Source organism: Limulus polyphemus, unplaced genomic scaffold (assembly GCF_000517525.1).
Source record: "Limulus polyphemus unplaced genomic scaffold, Limulus_polyphemus-2.1.2 Scaffold1057, whole genome shotgun sequence".
In the NCBI taxonomy this organism is placed as follows: Eukaryota; Metazoa; Arthropoda; class Merostomata; order Xiphosura; family Limulidae; genus Limulus; species Limulus polyphemus.
In genome coordinates, this window is record NW_013666667.1 from 198,770 (window position 1) to 214,607 (window position 15,838).

Below are 15,838 nucleotides of genomic sequence, written 5' to 3' on the forward strand. Positions count from 1 at the left end.
CATGTTGTAGCGCAAGATAATTAGTGTGTGGACCATTTATATAGTGCTCTGTGAACACAAATTAGTTAGCATAAATCAGTTAAATGACGAAAAATTAGTTGTCTATTTACTTGTGACCACTCAGTGTATATAGATGCATAATGTTATAAAATTTAATTTATTTATACTAAACGTTTGTGTTTTCATGTTATAATGTGCAGTCATTCTATAACGAAAAATGCATAATTTATGTCTATTTCCCAATTTTTATGGTGGTTCCGAGGTCGGTCAAATCGACCAAACCCGTAAGTGATACAATAGTGAAAATAACAGATAAAATATAAAGTTTTTCTTCTTCTAAAAAGCAGCGTTTGATAATTTTCTGGGGTTATAAAATTTTCGCATGTGAAATTTGAAAATTTTCTGACGCATAAAAGTATTTTTAATCTTAAAATCAAAATTCATTTGCATGTTGGTTAGTGAAGATTCGAAAAGAAGAATACATGAGAAAAACATTACTTTAATTATAGCATGCATTTACACATACCTCACATGGTAAGCGTACCTTACTGGTGCCTAATTGCAGTATATTTAATTTGAATATTTACATTAAGTTTTACTGGATATCTGAAAAAAAATCCATATTTAAATTAATCTTATTGTACGTCAAGATTAGACCTTTTGTGATATGTGACACTTATAGGTGATTTATTTTCCTTTTGGTTTAGACAGAAGTCCCAAAATTTTCCACACTTACTAGCGATCGAATACAAAGATTTAACATGAAAAAATACCAATTAACTTATTGTTATCCTGTTTATGCGCGTCATAGTTCATTCCCCTAAGATGTTGCTGAACTCTCCCATGGGAGGTATGACTGGAAAAATATGATGTTTAGTATCATGTAATCTCTCTAGTGACATCAAGTGTTTTCAGGTTGAGATATACTTGACATATTTACACGAAATTTTGATGTACTAAAACATTAACAAGACGTTCCATAAAAGTATAATTATTTACAAGAACCGGGCCATTAGCAATTTATTTATCTGATGCTTAAACTATTTATCCATAACTTTGTTGGTTGCATGGATCCTAATAACGTTCGGATCGTCAATAAATCTAACAAAATAAATACTACCAATATTGCAGTTAATCCCACTAACTACTATTGCCTATAATAATAAAGCAGATCTATGGCAACAAATCGCCAAATCTATTAGAATAATCAATATGGACAATCTTCAGTGTAGTAAACTAACATTAAAATGTAACGAAATGATGTTAGAAAATCATAAATATTCATCTAAAAACCCCTCTGTGGACAAGGGAAAGAGTTGTAATTTCTGTTGAGGATTTTCATTTTTACATATTATAAATTAGGAGTGCTATGTTCGAGTCCTAGTAGAGGTCATTGCCGTTTAGCCCATGTGAGCATAAGTTGTTATTCAGGTTGTTCTACTTATAGTGCTTTAGCCTCTTCTGATTTAGAGAAACGTCTGGCGGGGACTTCAAGATAACGCCAATAATAAAAAAAAACCATCTTATTCACGAATTCAAATATTGAGCCATATTGTTACTCTGACGTCACCCACGATTCAGTCTATCGTCGAATCCGTGACATTGTCACATTTTAAACCTTGTTTCACTTTCTTTTCCTTCGTGGAATCAATTGTATAATCATAACGTCACCTCTGACTCACTTTAAACCATCCTTCTGGTTTCGTCCTACTACACCCACATTGTTACGTTATCACCTGGTATTAATTGTTGTTTAAACTGTTCTCAGACCCTTTAACGTTAATCAGTTTTGTTTTTTTTTAGAAAATTCTCACTTTCGAATATTTATTATTGGTGAACTTTTGACTCCCGTGCTGGGGATTTCTTCAGACACTTGGACAGTTTCAAAAACAAAGCAACAGAATCAACAAAATTCGCCACCTGTTGCGTAAAATAGATTTTCAAATTCTACATGATAATACAAAATAGAAACATGTGGTAAGGTAAACGTTTTGATGAAAGATAATTTGAGTGAATATTTTTAGATTAATTTAAGGTAAAAGCTTTCGTTTCTGGAGATATTAGTCTAGTGACTAAAAAGTGAATTTTGTCTAAGATTATGATTTAATTTTGTAGAGGGCCAACAATCGTTGGTTTTAATTGCAGCCCCCCCCTCTGTTTTTCTTTTTAGATCCCCTGTTCTTCGTCGAAGATTTTGATTGGTGACCGAAGTCACGTGAGAGTGTTGCTAAGGCTGAGGCCTCCTTAGTTCAATTCCTTATATCTTGTTGATGTTCTTTAATTTATACTGTTACGTCTCCGTTCGTTAGTTGATTTTCCGTAACTTCGTTCCCACTTTAGAAAAAAGTCCTTACTTAATAAAACTGGTTTATTCTTTCTGAATATAACTTTACCGATACACTTATTTTCAACAGTCGCTCTATAACAAACGCTATAACAACGAACGTTAATTTCAACAATACTTCCTGACTGCAGTTCAATTACTCACTACCTACACACATTGTCCCGTCACGTTGTGAGCGTCTTATATATATACCAGACTAACATATATCTAGTAAATGCTAGGGCATTCACGAAGGAACAGGATAGTTCTAGAAACGTGGCGTGACACTAGTCACGTGACCTCGCTGACGCAACAGTATATTATAGTCCCTGATTTTCTTTTTGCTCCATGTTGACTTTTATGTCATCTGAATTTGCCTGATATTCTTTAATAATATACAAGTTTTTTGTCGCGGAGCAAAGAAATTATCAGAGTATCCAGAGCGTTTGTCGTACATCAGTCGTTTTGTGTATGTATGTTGCTGCATGCTAATTTTTGTGTCTTTGAACACGCCTTTGAATAATATATAACTATTTGCGTGGAACAAAGACATTATGAGAGTCACTAAATCGTTTTCCTAACCTCAGTAGCTTTATATATGTACGTATATTATAAGCTTTTATTTTCTGTGCTTCACGCTGATTTTTATGTCTTTCAATGCAGTTTATGTAAAATTTATTTGTTTGTGATATCAGCAGTGTATGATTTTACTATTTTAGTCACTTTTCGTTTTGCATGCAGTGGCGTAAATTATTTGGATTTTTTCGCTTGCTTCTGCATATTCAATAGATCAGTACAGTACAGTTTGAGTAAAGTTTCTCATATGTGTCACTATCCAGTATTACACGAAATAACGATCCATCTGCATTATACCTACACCCTACAATAAGCTTAAGATTGCACTCATTCTTAAAATAAGAGCCCCCAATATTTTAAATATCACATTTTTCAAATTTTGCCTAAATCGAAAGTTTAACCTCTTTTTACATAGATAACAGCTATTTTCTTAAAACGCAGTTTTAACTGGGTCACTAATCTATTAGAATAACTTCACCATTAAAGTCAATATCAGCATGAAATTTAGCATACTGGTTTTTATTACACTCTTCCATAGTTTGAAGTATTTAAAATTCAAAAATCTAATTGTCTAATTACCACTAAAAATTAATTAAAATTAATTGCCCATAGCTCGTTAACATTGCAGGAAATTTGCAAAGTTTTAATTTCCAGCTATGAAGATGTTCGCAAAGAGCATATTTTAAAAATAAAATATAAGTTTTGTCGCAGAGCAAAGAAATTATCAGAATCACCGTGCGTTTTCCATTATTTAGTCGTTTTGGGTACAGGTTTGTAGTATGATCGGCGTGAAATTACTATTACGCGGAATACTTATCCATTCACGTTTTACCAAGTGCCTGATTACAGTAGTAATAGAGATAACTAGTCCTACAACGTATAAACAACTCTGACGTTAGTATTTATCACTTCACTATGATTTTCTGCAATTTATCACCAAGATAGCTTAAAAACTACCCACACGGCAAGTATTAAATTTATAAAAAGAAATATAATATCTATCTTAATTTATGCGAAGAAAATTATCGTGCACGTTCACGGAAGTACAAATTTTAAATTAAATGTATATGAAATTATGCATGTTTGTAGAAAATCCGGTGGGAATTATGGAAAACTGAAACAATAAATAATTCAACTCCTATTCCAAAATCAGTAAATGGTTCAGAGGTATTTTGGTAGTTCAAGTTTTGGTGTAATTTTATATATGAGGTATATCTACTCTAGTCAATAGAGTAACAACCTACTCCCCAGTCATTACATACATGTTTAAACTGAATTAAATTGTTGGTAAAGGTTCTCTTAGTCTTTAAGTTTTACTACACATGTTGCTTCCAGATCATTATATTTCAGATAATGTTGCTGTTTTAGTATCAAGATGTGAAAAAGGTCAAGCTTATAATTTGATAAAAACATTATTAAGGTAATTTTAATTTTGAGATTAGTATTTATTGAAGACTAACCTTTTTGAAATATGCAACTTCTAATTCTTAATTTATTTCACTGTAGTCAAACTGCAACCTTTCTTTACAGAATATAAAGGTGAAGCTTCTATGTAATCATGGAAGTAGTGAAGACGAAGGTTGAACCCATGGCTGATGAGAAGCAGGATACGTTGTTGGACATCAAATTGATGAAAAAGAAAGATGAAAATTTCACAGTAACTAGTAGTAAGTCTATATATGTATTTAGAATTTTAATATTTGGTGTTCTTCCCAACATAATAGTGTGAATTTCACCTGTTTTAATTTAGCAGCGTGCCTGAATTTTCCATTATTGATTGAAAACTTCTTACTTTTATACTGGATTTCATGTCATGTCCCAGGGATTTATATTAATATGTAAAATTAGGCTGCATTTTGTAAATTATTTTGGTCTTTGATATCAAAAACCTGTTTCCAATGAGACATTCATAATCTTATTCTATATCATCACCTATGAGTGAGGTTAAACCCAAATACATACATCATACAATTCACCACATACCTATCTTCCATGTGACTCACTAGCTGTCTTGGAAGCTTCTCCTTCTGTAGTTGAGATCTTATTTTCTATTTGACTATGCAAGCCCATCAATGCTCTGTTGTCACTCAGTGATCAACATATTTGGATAAGACAATAGATTTAGAAGGAATCTGCAACATACTTCATTGTTATGTGAAGTAATAATCACCAACAAATGTATTTTGATCTAATTGAGGATCTCATCGATTATTTATTGGCCCTGATTGATCAACATATGTGGACTGACTATGAGTATACAAGGATCTCATTGATGCTTTGTTGTCCCTGTCAGATTGATAAAAATATATGTGGACTGACTACAGGTGTCAAATTGACCTACCTTATTTAGTGTTGTGGTAGAGAAAATAACAGATAACATGTAAAGTTTACTGAAAAAAAATTACTTAGGAGGTCTTAGAGATTACAGAATGAAATTTGTAAAGTTTTCAGATGAATAAAAGTATTCTTAATCTTAATGTGAAAATCACTTTGCATTCAGACAAGTAAACATAACTACTCAATATATTCACAGACAAATCTTTATTAAAAAATTTGTTTTTTTTCAGTACAAAGTCTGACAGATTTTGTGAAAATATACGTACTGTATTAAAAAGTTATAATATGGAAACTGTAACGAGTACTCCATGGTTATGGACTCAGTCAATTCAACTGAGCCTGTGTAGAAAGTGTTAATTGGTACATCTGGCACCAAGTCTGCAGTAGAAACATCTGAGCCATGTTAAGTTGATACTTCAGTATTTGTCCTTTCCTTTAATTTTTTCAACTTGGACCTCATAATTATCACTATCCTTCTCTTCAGCTGTTATTTTAAAACGAAGACTACTCAAACTAGAGTTGAAGAATTAGTAATATTTGTTAATTGATTGTCAATTGCCCCAGTAATTGGGTGCTGCCAGCCACTTCTTTTCTGTTTAGTTAGCAATTCAAAAATTAACAAAAACTTAGCAGTTGACTTCCCTGTAATCAGCAGTTCAAAAATAAGTTATAAACCAAAAATTGTCAGTGGGTGTTGCCAGTGGTTGCCTTCATTTTAGTCAGCATTCAGAAATAGTGATAGTGGCTGAGAGCCATGGTAACATTCAATAACAAAACAAGGTGGGAAACTTTTGGGCCAATGGGAATCAAACCCAACAGCTTTGAATCATGAGAACCACTCTTCCCTCAGTTAAAATAAAATTCATCTAAGCTGAACAAATTAGGAATTGAAATCAACAACTTATAAGTCTATAATTGGGTAAAGCACAAATAACCTGTTTAGTAGTTTTTTGTTTAACAACAATCAAACATTTTATTAGTGAATTTCTTTTCCTCTCATAAATGTAAACTTCATTGCAGAAAAGATGATATAGAGACCTACACTTTTCTTCTGTTTCTTTTACTTCTGCTGCACCAGTGACGTTTTATCAAACTCACAGTTCTCAGTATGTTGTCCTGAATCTAAAATAAATAAAATAATAGCCTTATCTGCAACATTATCAGAATTTAAAATGGCTTCCTCCAAGTTTCTTGTACTTTATCTAAATGGCTAACAAAATAAACTAATGGATTTTTTGACAGTTAAAAGTAGAACCCACAAAGGTGATATCAAACCAGGAACATCAGTTTAACATTAGAAATAGATACATCATTTAATTTTTAAGATATTTATTTGAGAACAGTTTAAAAACATTCTAGTATATAGAATTACATAAGCAAGAAAAAGATTTATATTGATGCAGTTAATAACTATTTTTAAGAACATTTTTGAAAAGTGTATCTTAAAGCTACAAAATGAATGGTTACATAAGTTGCCTTTATATTTGAAAATAGGAGAATTACCACTTTATTACTAAGAACTTTCTACTGTCACAGTTGCTGTGTCACCAAATTCTATCCAAATCACTCGTATTAAAACAAAGACTACTTTTTACAACAATTTTACAGTGTTTTGGGGCATGACAAATACTTTCATAACAAACTTGCTTACCTGTGTGATTCATAATAGTTTGCTGAAATATGACCTCTTCAGAATATATACTTTGTTAGTTATCTAAGTTTGGGTTCACTGTTTTACTGTGTTGCTATTAATAAAGAATTCAGTAGTATAGAATGAAAATTTTAACATACTGCTTAAGTTCAACAATTTCCAAATTCCAAGTTTTATATTATTACTAAGCACAGTAGTGCTTATTATGATGGGACAGGCCAGGAAAAAAATGGCCGATGCATATTATGTTTTGCTCATCATAGTCTCAAGTCTCTATTATAACAAACTAAGAGACTTTTATAAACACCTGACTTAGATTTTTGAGGTTTTCCAAAGCTGTTAAAACCTTTAGCTTAGCTGAAAAACATTGCTAAAGTATAGAATTGGCAAGTAGCATAATAGTTCAATATTTTGCTGATTATACTATTCTGGTGTCAGAAGAGCTAGCTTGCAATGATTTACACACCTTGCATTGGGGAGTGCTGAAGCAGTATAACGTTTCACTAATTTCAACATATGATGTCCATCAAGACAACTCATCACTCCAGGCTAAAACTGCTGCCTTCATAGCAACTGTCATTCATTATATAATGTTCATTGATATAATTTAGAAAAAAAAGGGAAACAACAATAAAAAACATTTTCAAAAAATAAGGATGATGTAGGGATAGAAATGCCAAAAGTACAGAACTACGGAAGGGATGAATACACAAAACCATACAAAAATCCCTACATAAGTAGCCACTGAGTCAATGTTACAAATTTATGTGAATTAACCATTGTAAGACTTTATAACATTATGCAGTTTAAATGTTTTTATTCAAACCTAAATTCATGTGAGTGAAAAGAATTCAACATTTGGTTATAGATAAAAATATTTCTTGGAAAGATTTAGTTACTTATGTAGGATTTTGTGTATTCATTCCTATCATGTTTCTGTACTTTATGGAATTTCCATCCCTACAGCATCCTTATTTTTCAAATTTTTTTATTACTTGTTTTGTATGATTTCTCAAGCCATGTTGAATCCCTAACAATTAAGATCACTTATATTGCTTAAAAAATAAATTTTGCATAGTCTCTTGTGATATGAGGCAACACTGTGTTTAGGCAGTTTCATCTGTCTTTGTAGGATACATCTGACATGACATTTATTCGCAGTTCCAATCAAGATAAGAGTACAGCATACTGCTTAATTTTCACATTATTTTACTTCCTTACTCAGTGTTTCGAGTACAATGACCTAAGTATTCTAAGAATCACCTGGCTCTTTTTAATTCTTCCTGAGTGCCTGCTGACTTGACTGGTTTTATGAGTTTGTTAGACTTGTCAAACTTGGATGATGGACATTTTAAGACCAGAAGGTTTAGAAATATGCTTTGCTCTCTTAACTTGGCAACCTGTTTAACCACCATTTGGGACTACAACTAACAATGTGCATGGCAGTCTAGGTATATTTTTAGAACCTGCCCTTTGCTGAAAATTGATTCTTTTCTATGCACCAGTATGTTATGCTAAAATTGTAGAAAAGTGTGGATTTTGATTATAATTTAGTGAAGCATAAGTTATATTGAGTCTTGTTATAGACAAACCTACATTACTTGTATTTCTAGATACAGGGGAAGCTGATTCCTTGGAAGAAAGTTCTCTACATACTATTTTGAAATTTGGTACGGTTAAAGAGGAGCAAGAGGGAAAGTGTGATGGAGTATTAGAGAAAAGTGAGGTAATTTGTTTATTAAATCTTTTACAGTTGTGTTATTAAAGAGAATATGTAGCTATCATTGTGTCTTTTTGGACTTTGCGTGGAATAATAATTAGTAATGACATGTTTGTAGTAACAAGCTGAAGAAATCCACTACAAGTTTGCCACATTATTGTGAATAAGGTCATTACAGTTTTTCTTCTTGCTGCTGTAATATTGCTTGTCTACAGGTGTTTCCACATAACTTACTGTGTACTTTTCTACTAATTACTTATGAAAACTGCATCAGCTGTATGAAACAAGAACCTAAAATTTTGGATTTTTCTTCTGACTATAAAACTTAATCTGTATTGAATGAGCCATGATATTTACAGTAGTTTAATACATTATATTAAACCTATTCTGGAGCCCTACATCATTGTTGGTGATGCTCTGTCTAATAGCTGTGCTTCTTCACTAAAGCAGTACAGCAGATGAGTTTCTGTAGAAACTCCATTGTAACATTGTAATCTTTTGTGGTTATGTTGTTTACTGTTGCCTGAAGCATATGGATTGCTTTTACCACTTAGCTTTGTGTTCACAGATTCTCATCTGTTACAAGATGCTATGCTATGCTTACCATGGTTTGTTACAGGTCTTTCTGGGTAGTTCTGCATTCATTAAGTGATTACATTTTCTTCGTAACTTTTTCATTGCCCTTCATTTCATATGATAGACTTCTTCTGAAGATCGTCATTTATACATTTTGTGAAAAACACACTATTTGTCTAAAAAAATATTTTACCACAAATTTCTTTTAAAGAAAATTTTGACGTTTTCTACTTGGAAAATGAATCCATAATGTTCACTAAAAAGCACCATTCAATCAACATTGGGTTTGTTTTGTAACTTGGCACTAATCTCATATTAATCTTTGTAAATCTGATAAGTGGATAATTAAATAATGAAAATATATTTTACTGTCACTGATAAGGGTAATAATGTTTGTATTTAAAACACATTATGATTAAAATTAAAAATAATATAGTACACTGTTAGTCAACTTATTTAAGTACATTGTTTGAATACCCTAAACATCAATATATTAGTCAGTCTGTGCCTACTTATACCACATTAAATAATACAGTTATAACGTAGAAATATAACAATTTGAAAAATAGTTAACTTACACTTTACTTAACACTTAAGCAACTAAAGAGTTGGCAGTGGGTGCTGCCATCCAGTTGCTGTCCCTCTGGCAGTTGTTCAAAAATAGTGACAGTGACTGATAGTTTTGTAATTTTTTAATAACACAGACAGGGTGAGGGAAAGCACATTTATTGATAATTGGAGCTGAAATCCAAACCCTCAGACCATAAGCCCCCACCCTGTTTTCAACATGTAATTTTTATTATTCAGTTAGTTTATGTAACACTAATCAATGTAATTGTTGCTAATATCTAATTGATTACAATACCTAGCTCTAGTTCTGGTGCCCTTGGTTGATTCATATTTCTTTGTTTTCAAATGCTAATGGATATCTTCATTTTGAAAATCCTAAATTTCTAATCTGAAGAAATCTTTATGATCTATGTTTATGAATATTTTGTGTCAGAAAGGACTGTTATACACCTTTTCCAAAAGTGATCAATTTTCAGTTTCATCACATTATCTTTAAAATGGCAAACAGTGTCAGTTGTAGTTCTGATGCATGCTGTTCAACCACAACTTTATATCATCTGTGTTTGCTGATTTATCTATATAATATCATTTTAACATAACATATTATATTCAACCCTTTATACTTGATGTGAGTTTGAAAAATTCTTCATTAAATCAACTATAATGTGGTAAGTAATGTGAATGTATAGAATTCTTTGTCAAATCCGTTATGTTCTACATAATTGTAATGAGTATAATTCTGTATTAATTTAGCCATTATGTTACATAATGGAATTCTGTTTAATCTGCCATTATGTTACATAACATAAATGTGTAGAATGTGTGTTTAATCAGCTGTTATGTTATTATGTTACAAATAGGAGGTCAAAATAAAAATAAACCCCAAACCTGTCATCCACTGAACATGTGGAACTAAACATTTCATTCATTGTGTTTGGTGTCAACCGATCCCACCAAATGAGATAAAGATATAATTGTTTTTAGCACTATTTAAATACATGACTATGTTTGAAATGTTAGGTTTATTAATTATGTCATCTTATTTTAAGTTAGTGAACTGTGGAAACTATGTAATGATAACACTAGTTGTTATTTCTGTTAAACTTTTCAATGTATTGTTTGATTTTAGAACTTATTTGTTCAAGTGAAAACGGAGCAGTCTAGTGATCTGCTACAAGATGATGATGTTATTTCAAAGTTCAGTTACAGTGATGATGAAGATCAAAATAATTCAGAATATAATGTTATGAATGTGAAAACAGAAACTGGATTTCAAAGAGATATTGAATCTGGGTTAGAAACAACATCTGGTAAGTACAGACATCTTATAAAAATTAAGCTCTTTAGCACTGGTGTAACACTTACCATACAGATTTGGTCAGTGTATCTGACTTTGTCACCTTAAAGTAATCATAGGAATCTCCATACTATAACTTTTAACATAACATCATGTTTTGGGACAACATGGGACGTATTGGTCCATCTTGGCTGAATGTTATGTTTTATCCATTTCCCCAGTTTTTTATGATCCCCATCCTTCTTTGCAGCATGATATTTCTTCCTCTCCATATTTAGTTTACTATTAGGGTTCATGCTGAGCACTTGCTTCACAATTGGTTGAGGGTGCCAGCATGCCTTGCCCTCCATGGGCTACAGATAAGTTTGCCTTGGCTTACCATCAAGCTGATTGTCTGTTTCTCGACTCTCAGCATTTGGGGTCTATTTAACCCATGCCCAGTTTTCACGCCTTCATCTTACCCTTACTTCATTTCTATGATATTTATATACCATCCATTTCCTTTCCGAAGTGATACACCGAAATCCTGACAACAGGACATCGAACCTGTTCAACATCTTTCTCGAGGCTTTTATTCTAGGCTGTTTGTTGTCCCCAAGAAAACTGGAGATTGGCGGCCTGTAATAGATGTGTCCTGCCTCAATCAATTTCTCAATCTACCCTGTTTTACCATGGAATTGTTTCTGACCCTCAGTTGGGCTTTTTCTCCAGGTTTGTGGATGACCAAGATGGACTTTCCGAATATATCCCAATATGGAGTGGTTTATCAGTTTTGCTCACTGCCCTTGGGCTTGCTTTGGCTCCATATGTTTTCTGTTGGGTGGCCAGAGCATTTACTCATCATCTACATGATATCGTGTTGCACTTTCATCATTATATGGAAGACTGGCTACTGTTAGCTTGTTCCAAACAGGAGTCCACCCATCACACTCATCAACTGCTACTGGAGACGGCTCGTGTGGGCTGGTTAAACAAATTGGAGAAGTCATTCCTTTAACCTACCCAACATCTTGTTCATTTGGGTGTTTTTCTCAACACCCATCTCAGTCGGGCCCAACCTTCTCCTCTTTGACTTCTGTTCTATGGAGCTTTCAGTTCTCCCCACTCTTACTGTTCCCTCTATCACAGCTAGTGAAGTTCTATCACTTTTGGCGATGTGGTCTTCCATGGCAGCATTTATCCCCTTAGGTCATGCTCATATGCAGGCTCTTCACAACCAGTGGAATCTTGCATGGGATCCTTTGCAGGTTCTTATTATCCTTCCTTTGTTGGCAATCTACATTGGTCATTGGACAAGACTCGCATGTTGGCGGGTCTCCCGCTTCCTTCTCATAATCCAGATTTACACATTTTCATGGATGCATCCCTTCAGGGATAGGGGCATGGATCAATCAACAGGAAGCTTTGGGGTATTGGTCTGGATCTGAGAGGTCTTATCATATCAACATCCTGGTGCTTTTTGCTGTATGTCGGGCTTTGGTTCATTTTCTCCATCTGGCCAAAAGTTGTCTGGTAATGATCCATTCTGACAATTCTACAGTGGTTGCTTATCTCAATCACCAGGGTAGCACTCTTTCTCAATCCCTTTGTATTTGTACATTGCATCTTCTTTTTTGAGCCCACATGCAAGATATTAATATCATTGGGTTTCATGTTCCTGCTGCTTTCAATCTTTTTGCTGATTGGCTTTCCTGTTCAGACAAAATCTGTTCGATGGAGTGGTCTCTCTTGTTTTCTAGCAGCTTTGCCTTCAGTGGGGTACTCCTCACATAGATGCTTTTGCCATATCCCTTAACCACAAATTACCCCTGTTTTGGTCTCCAGTCCCTCATCCTTTTGCTCTGGCTGTCGATGCTTTCAGCCAGGATTGGACCAACAAATACCTATATGTTTATCCTCCATTTGACTTCGTTACTGGGTTATTTCGATTGTCCATACCACTCTGTATCAAGTCCTTCTGATTACTCCTTACTGGCTGGGTCAGCCATGGTTTTCACGGCTTACCCAGCTCCAACTTACCCCTCCGTTGCCTTTTTCTCTGTCTCCCTCCCTTCTTTGTCAACAGCGGTCACCTGTGCTTCATCCAGCCCTTCATATCCTCCATCTTTATCCGGTCCTTGACAAGGAGATCCGGCTTGTCCTAGTGAATAGTTTCATTACTCGTTCCATTTGCCCTTCCTCCATGGAAGTTTATCAACGTAAATGGAAAGTTTTCCACAGTTTTTCTATGGGTCTAACAGTATATATATCTACTTATACCTAATTATATTGTTTTATTGCCCTTTTACCCTTGTATGACTAATAGTCCTGTTGCACTAGTTGTATATTACTTGGCAAACATGTAGCATATGTAACCATATTGAATGACATAACCTATTAGTTGCTCGCAAGCATACCTCTTGAAGAATTTTTATTATTATTAATATTTTTCATTATCTTACTTAATCTAATCTAACAATATGTAATTGTTACATTTCAGTTACTTTTATAATTATAAATATAAAATATATATCAAAAACAAGAAATATATATCACTTAATTTTGACCTCTTGTTTTTTTGCTGTTGGTTGCTGAATAAATATAAGCCTACTTTTTATAGTTATGGTACAAGTACACTAGATAATTTTTATTTACATAAATAATACACCTAAGAATGCAAGAATAACAAAGTAAACAATGTTTTATGAGTACATTAATTTATCTGGCTCTGTAGCTATTACATAAGAACCTTTCAAACTGAAGGTGAAATAGACAATACTCTGTACTAAAAACAATGTAATATAGTACATTATTTGATAGATTAAGATACTGGCCTTTTATTGGTTATATATAATGTAGTATAAAACATCAGAGAACTGTTGGCAGTTTGTAAAAGATAAGACATGGAAAGTTGGTCTGATTATCTAGATTATGATTCTGTAAACAAATAACATTGAAGGCTTGTAAATTTAGACTTTGCCTTAGTAGTATCTATTTTATAATGAATGATTTACATTAATTTCTGTACCTCTCAGAGAAGTGGTAAATAAAGTTGAGAAGAGGGAAGACTTAGAGAACAAATTTCACAACTCTCATGCTAGGGGAGATGGAGATTTAAAAATATTTCCTTATAAAATTATAATTTAAAGTTACATAATATTACAATTTGGTTCATTAACTATGATTTGATGTCAAGTTTTTCATATACAATGATAATAAAGCAGTTTATTTAAGTTTTGAGTATAAAAAACCCTAAAATATAGTGACAAGCACTTTGACTTATCCATGGCAAGAGGGTCAAAGAATTGGTTGAATTATTGGTGATCTTTTAAGAGTTATGAAACCATATGAGATAGGATTAATTTGAAGTTTAAAGATCTGTATTTGTCCTTTGTTACTTTTACTTGGGAATTGTGAAAGGTTTTGAAGTGATAAAATGACAACAAAACATTTAAAAAATTCTAAATTACATTTTTCTGAAAAAAAATAGGGAGAACAGTACTTGTTTCTATAAAATGAAGCATTAAGAAACTTCCTAATTGACCAGTGTTTGTTATCTTCCTGGTTAGTCATATATAAACTTTGTAAATAATGTTTGAAACTCATTTCTGTAGATTAATGTTGCAACATATTCAGAGACTGTACTGCTTTTATTTATTTCAATAGATGTGATTTGCTGAATACTACCAGCACTATAGAATCTGAGACTTGAAGGATACTAAATCTTCAATCTCTTAATTTAGCATGCTAAAGCCAGTACTCAAACAGCTTCTAATCAGAGGAGTGATACCTTAACTTGATAAATAATATATATACATATATATATAATCTTTTTAGTTTAGTCGAGATCTTGGCATTTATAAATTTAACACATTTAATTTGAATGTTACGAATATATATATAGAACTTTTGAACAGGAACTATAAAAAATTGGTGTTAACATGTTAAGGTAGATAAATCATTAGAAGATTTCATGACAACAACTTCAAATTGGAAAATATCTCTTAACAGTTAATCCAGGAAAGTACTGGCTGAAAGTAACATTGGTTATTGTGACTGTACTATCATATTTCCACAGGTGATTTTAGACTTTGTCTAGTAAACAACCTCTCTTGAAAGTGGTATTTTACCAACAGTTTGTTTTCAATGCTATTTTGAAACTATGAAAACTTATAATTAGTTTTAGTTTTAATATTTTTATATTGATATTTCTGTTGATCATACAATAGGATTTCTCAACCTGGGTTTCACAGAATCCTAAGGTTCCGCTTACTGGTTTCAGGGGTTCTGCAAGAACAAAATCTGTAATTGTAGTAATATAAAAAACAAAAAGCTGATTCTGTTCCGTAACTGTCACAATTTTTTTGGCTCTTTAAGTGATAAAAGAAATGTGGCAATCAATCTGTTGAAATCTAGGCTTTCTATTGGTTATAAATATAATGAGGGTGGACGTCAGGGAAACCTATTAGCAAACTGAAAAAAAAGAGAGGATGTGACAGGAGGGGTCTTAGTTTTTATTGGATTACTCTTTAGACAAATAAGATTGAATGATATAAAAATTTTCTATCATGACAGCTAGATGATATTATAGAGACTGTTTTATATTAGTTCTTGGAGGGAAGGTAAATAAATTAAAGAGGCAATAAGTAGAAAACAAGATGTTACAGTTCTCACACAAGGAGAGATTGATGTTATTTTTAAATGTTTTTTTTATAAAATTAAGAACTTCAAACTTATATTAAATCTGATGTTATGTTTCAGTTTCACCTGCAATAATATATAATACATATAATGTGTTTCTTATGTATA

General features: G+C 32.6%; 1 protein-coding gene across 1 annotated transcript in view; it reads left to right on the plus strand.

Annotated features, from left to right (window-relative positions):
- LOC106461912 overlaps positions 1–15,838 on the plus strand; it is a 164,331-nt gene that overhangs the window by 31,979 nt on the left and 116,514 nt on the right. The window contains exons 2-4 of the mRNA XM_022389004.1: positions 4,430–4,566; positions 8,501–8,613; positions 10,883–11,063. Of these exons, the coding sequence (XP_022244712.1) occupies positions 4,458–4,566; positions 8,501–8,613; positions 10,883–11,063 (403 nt within the window). The 5' untranslated portion in view covers positions 4,430–4,457. The remainder of the gene's footprint in view (positions 1–4,429; positions 4,567–8,500; positions 8,614–10,882; positions 11,064–15,838) is intronic.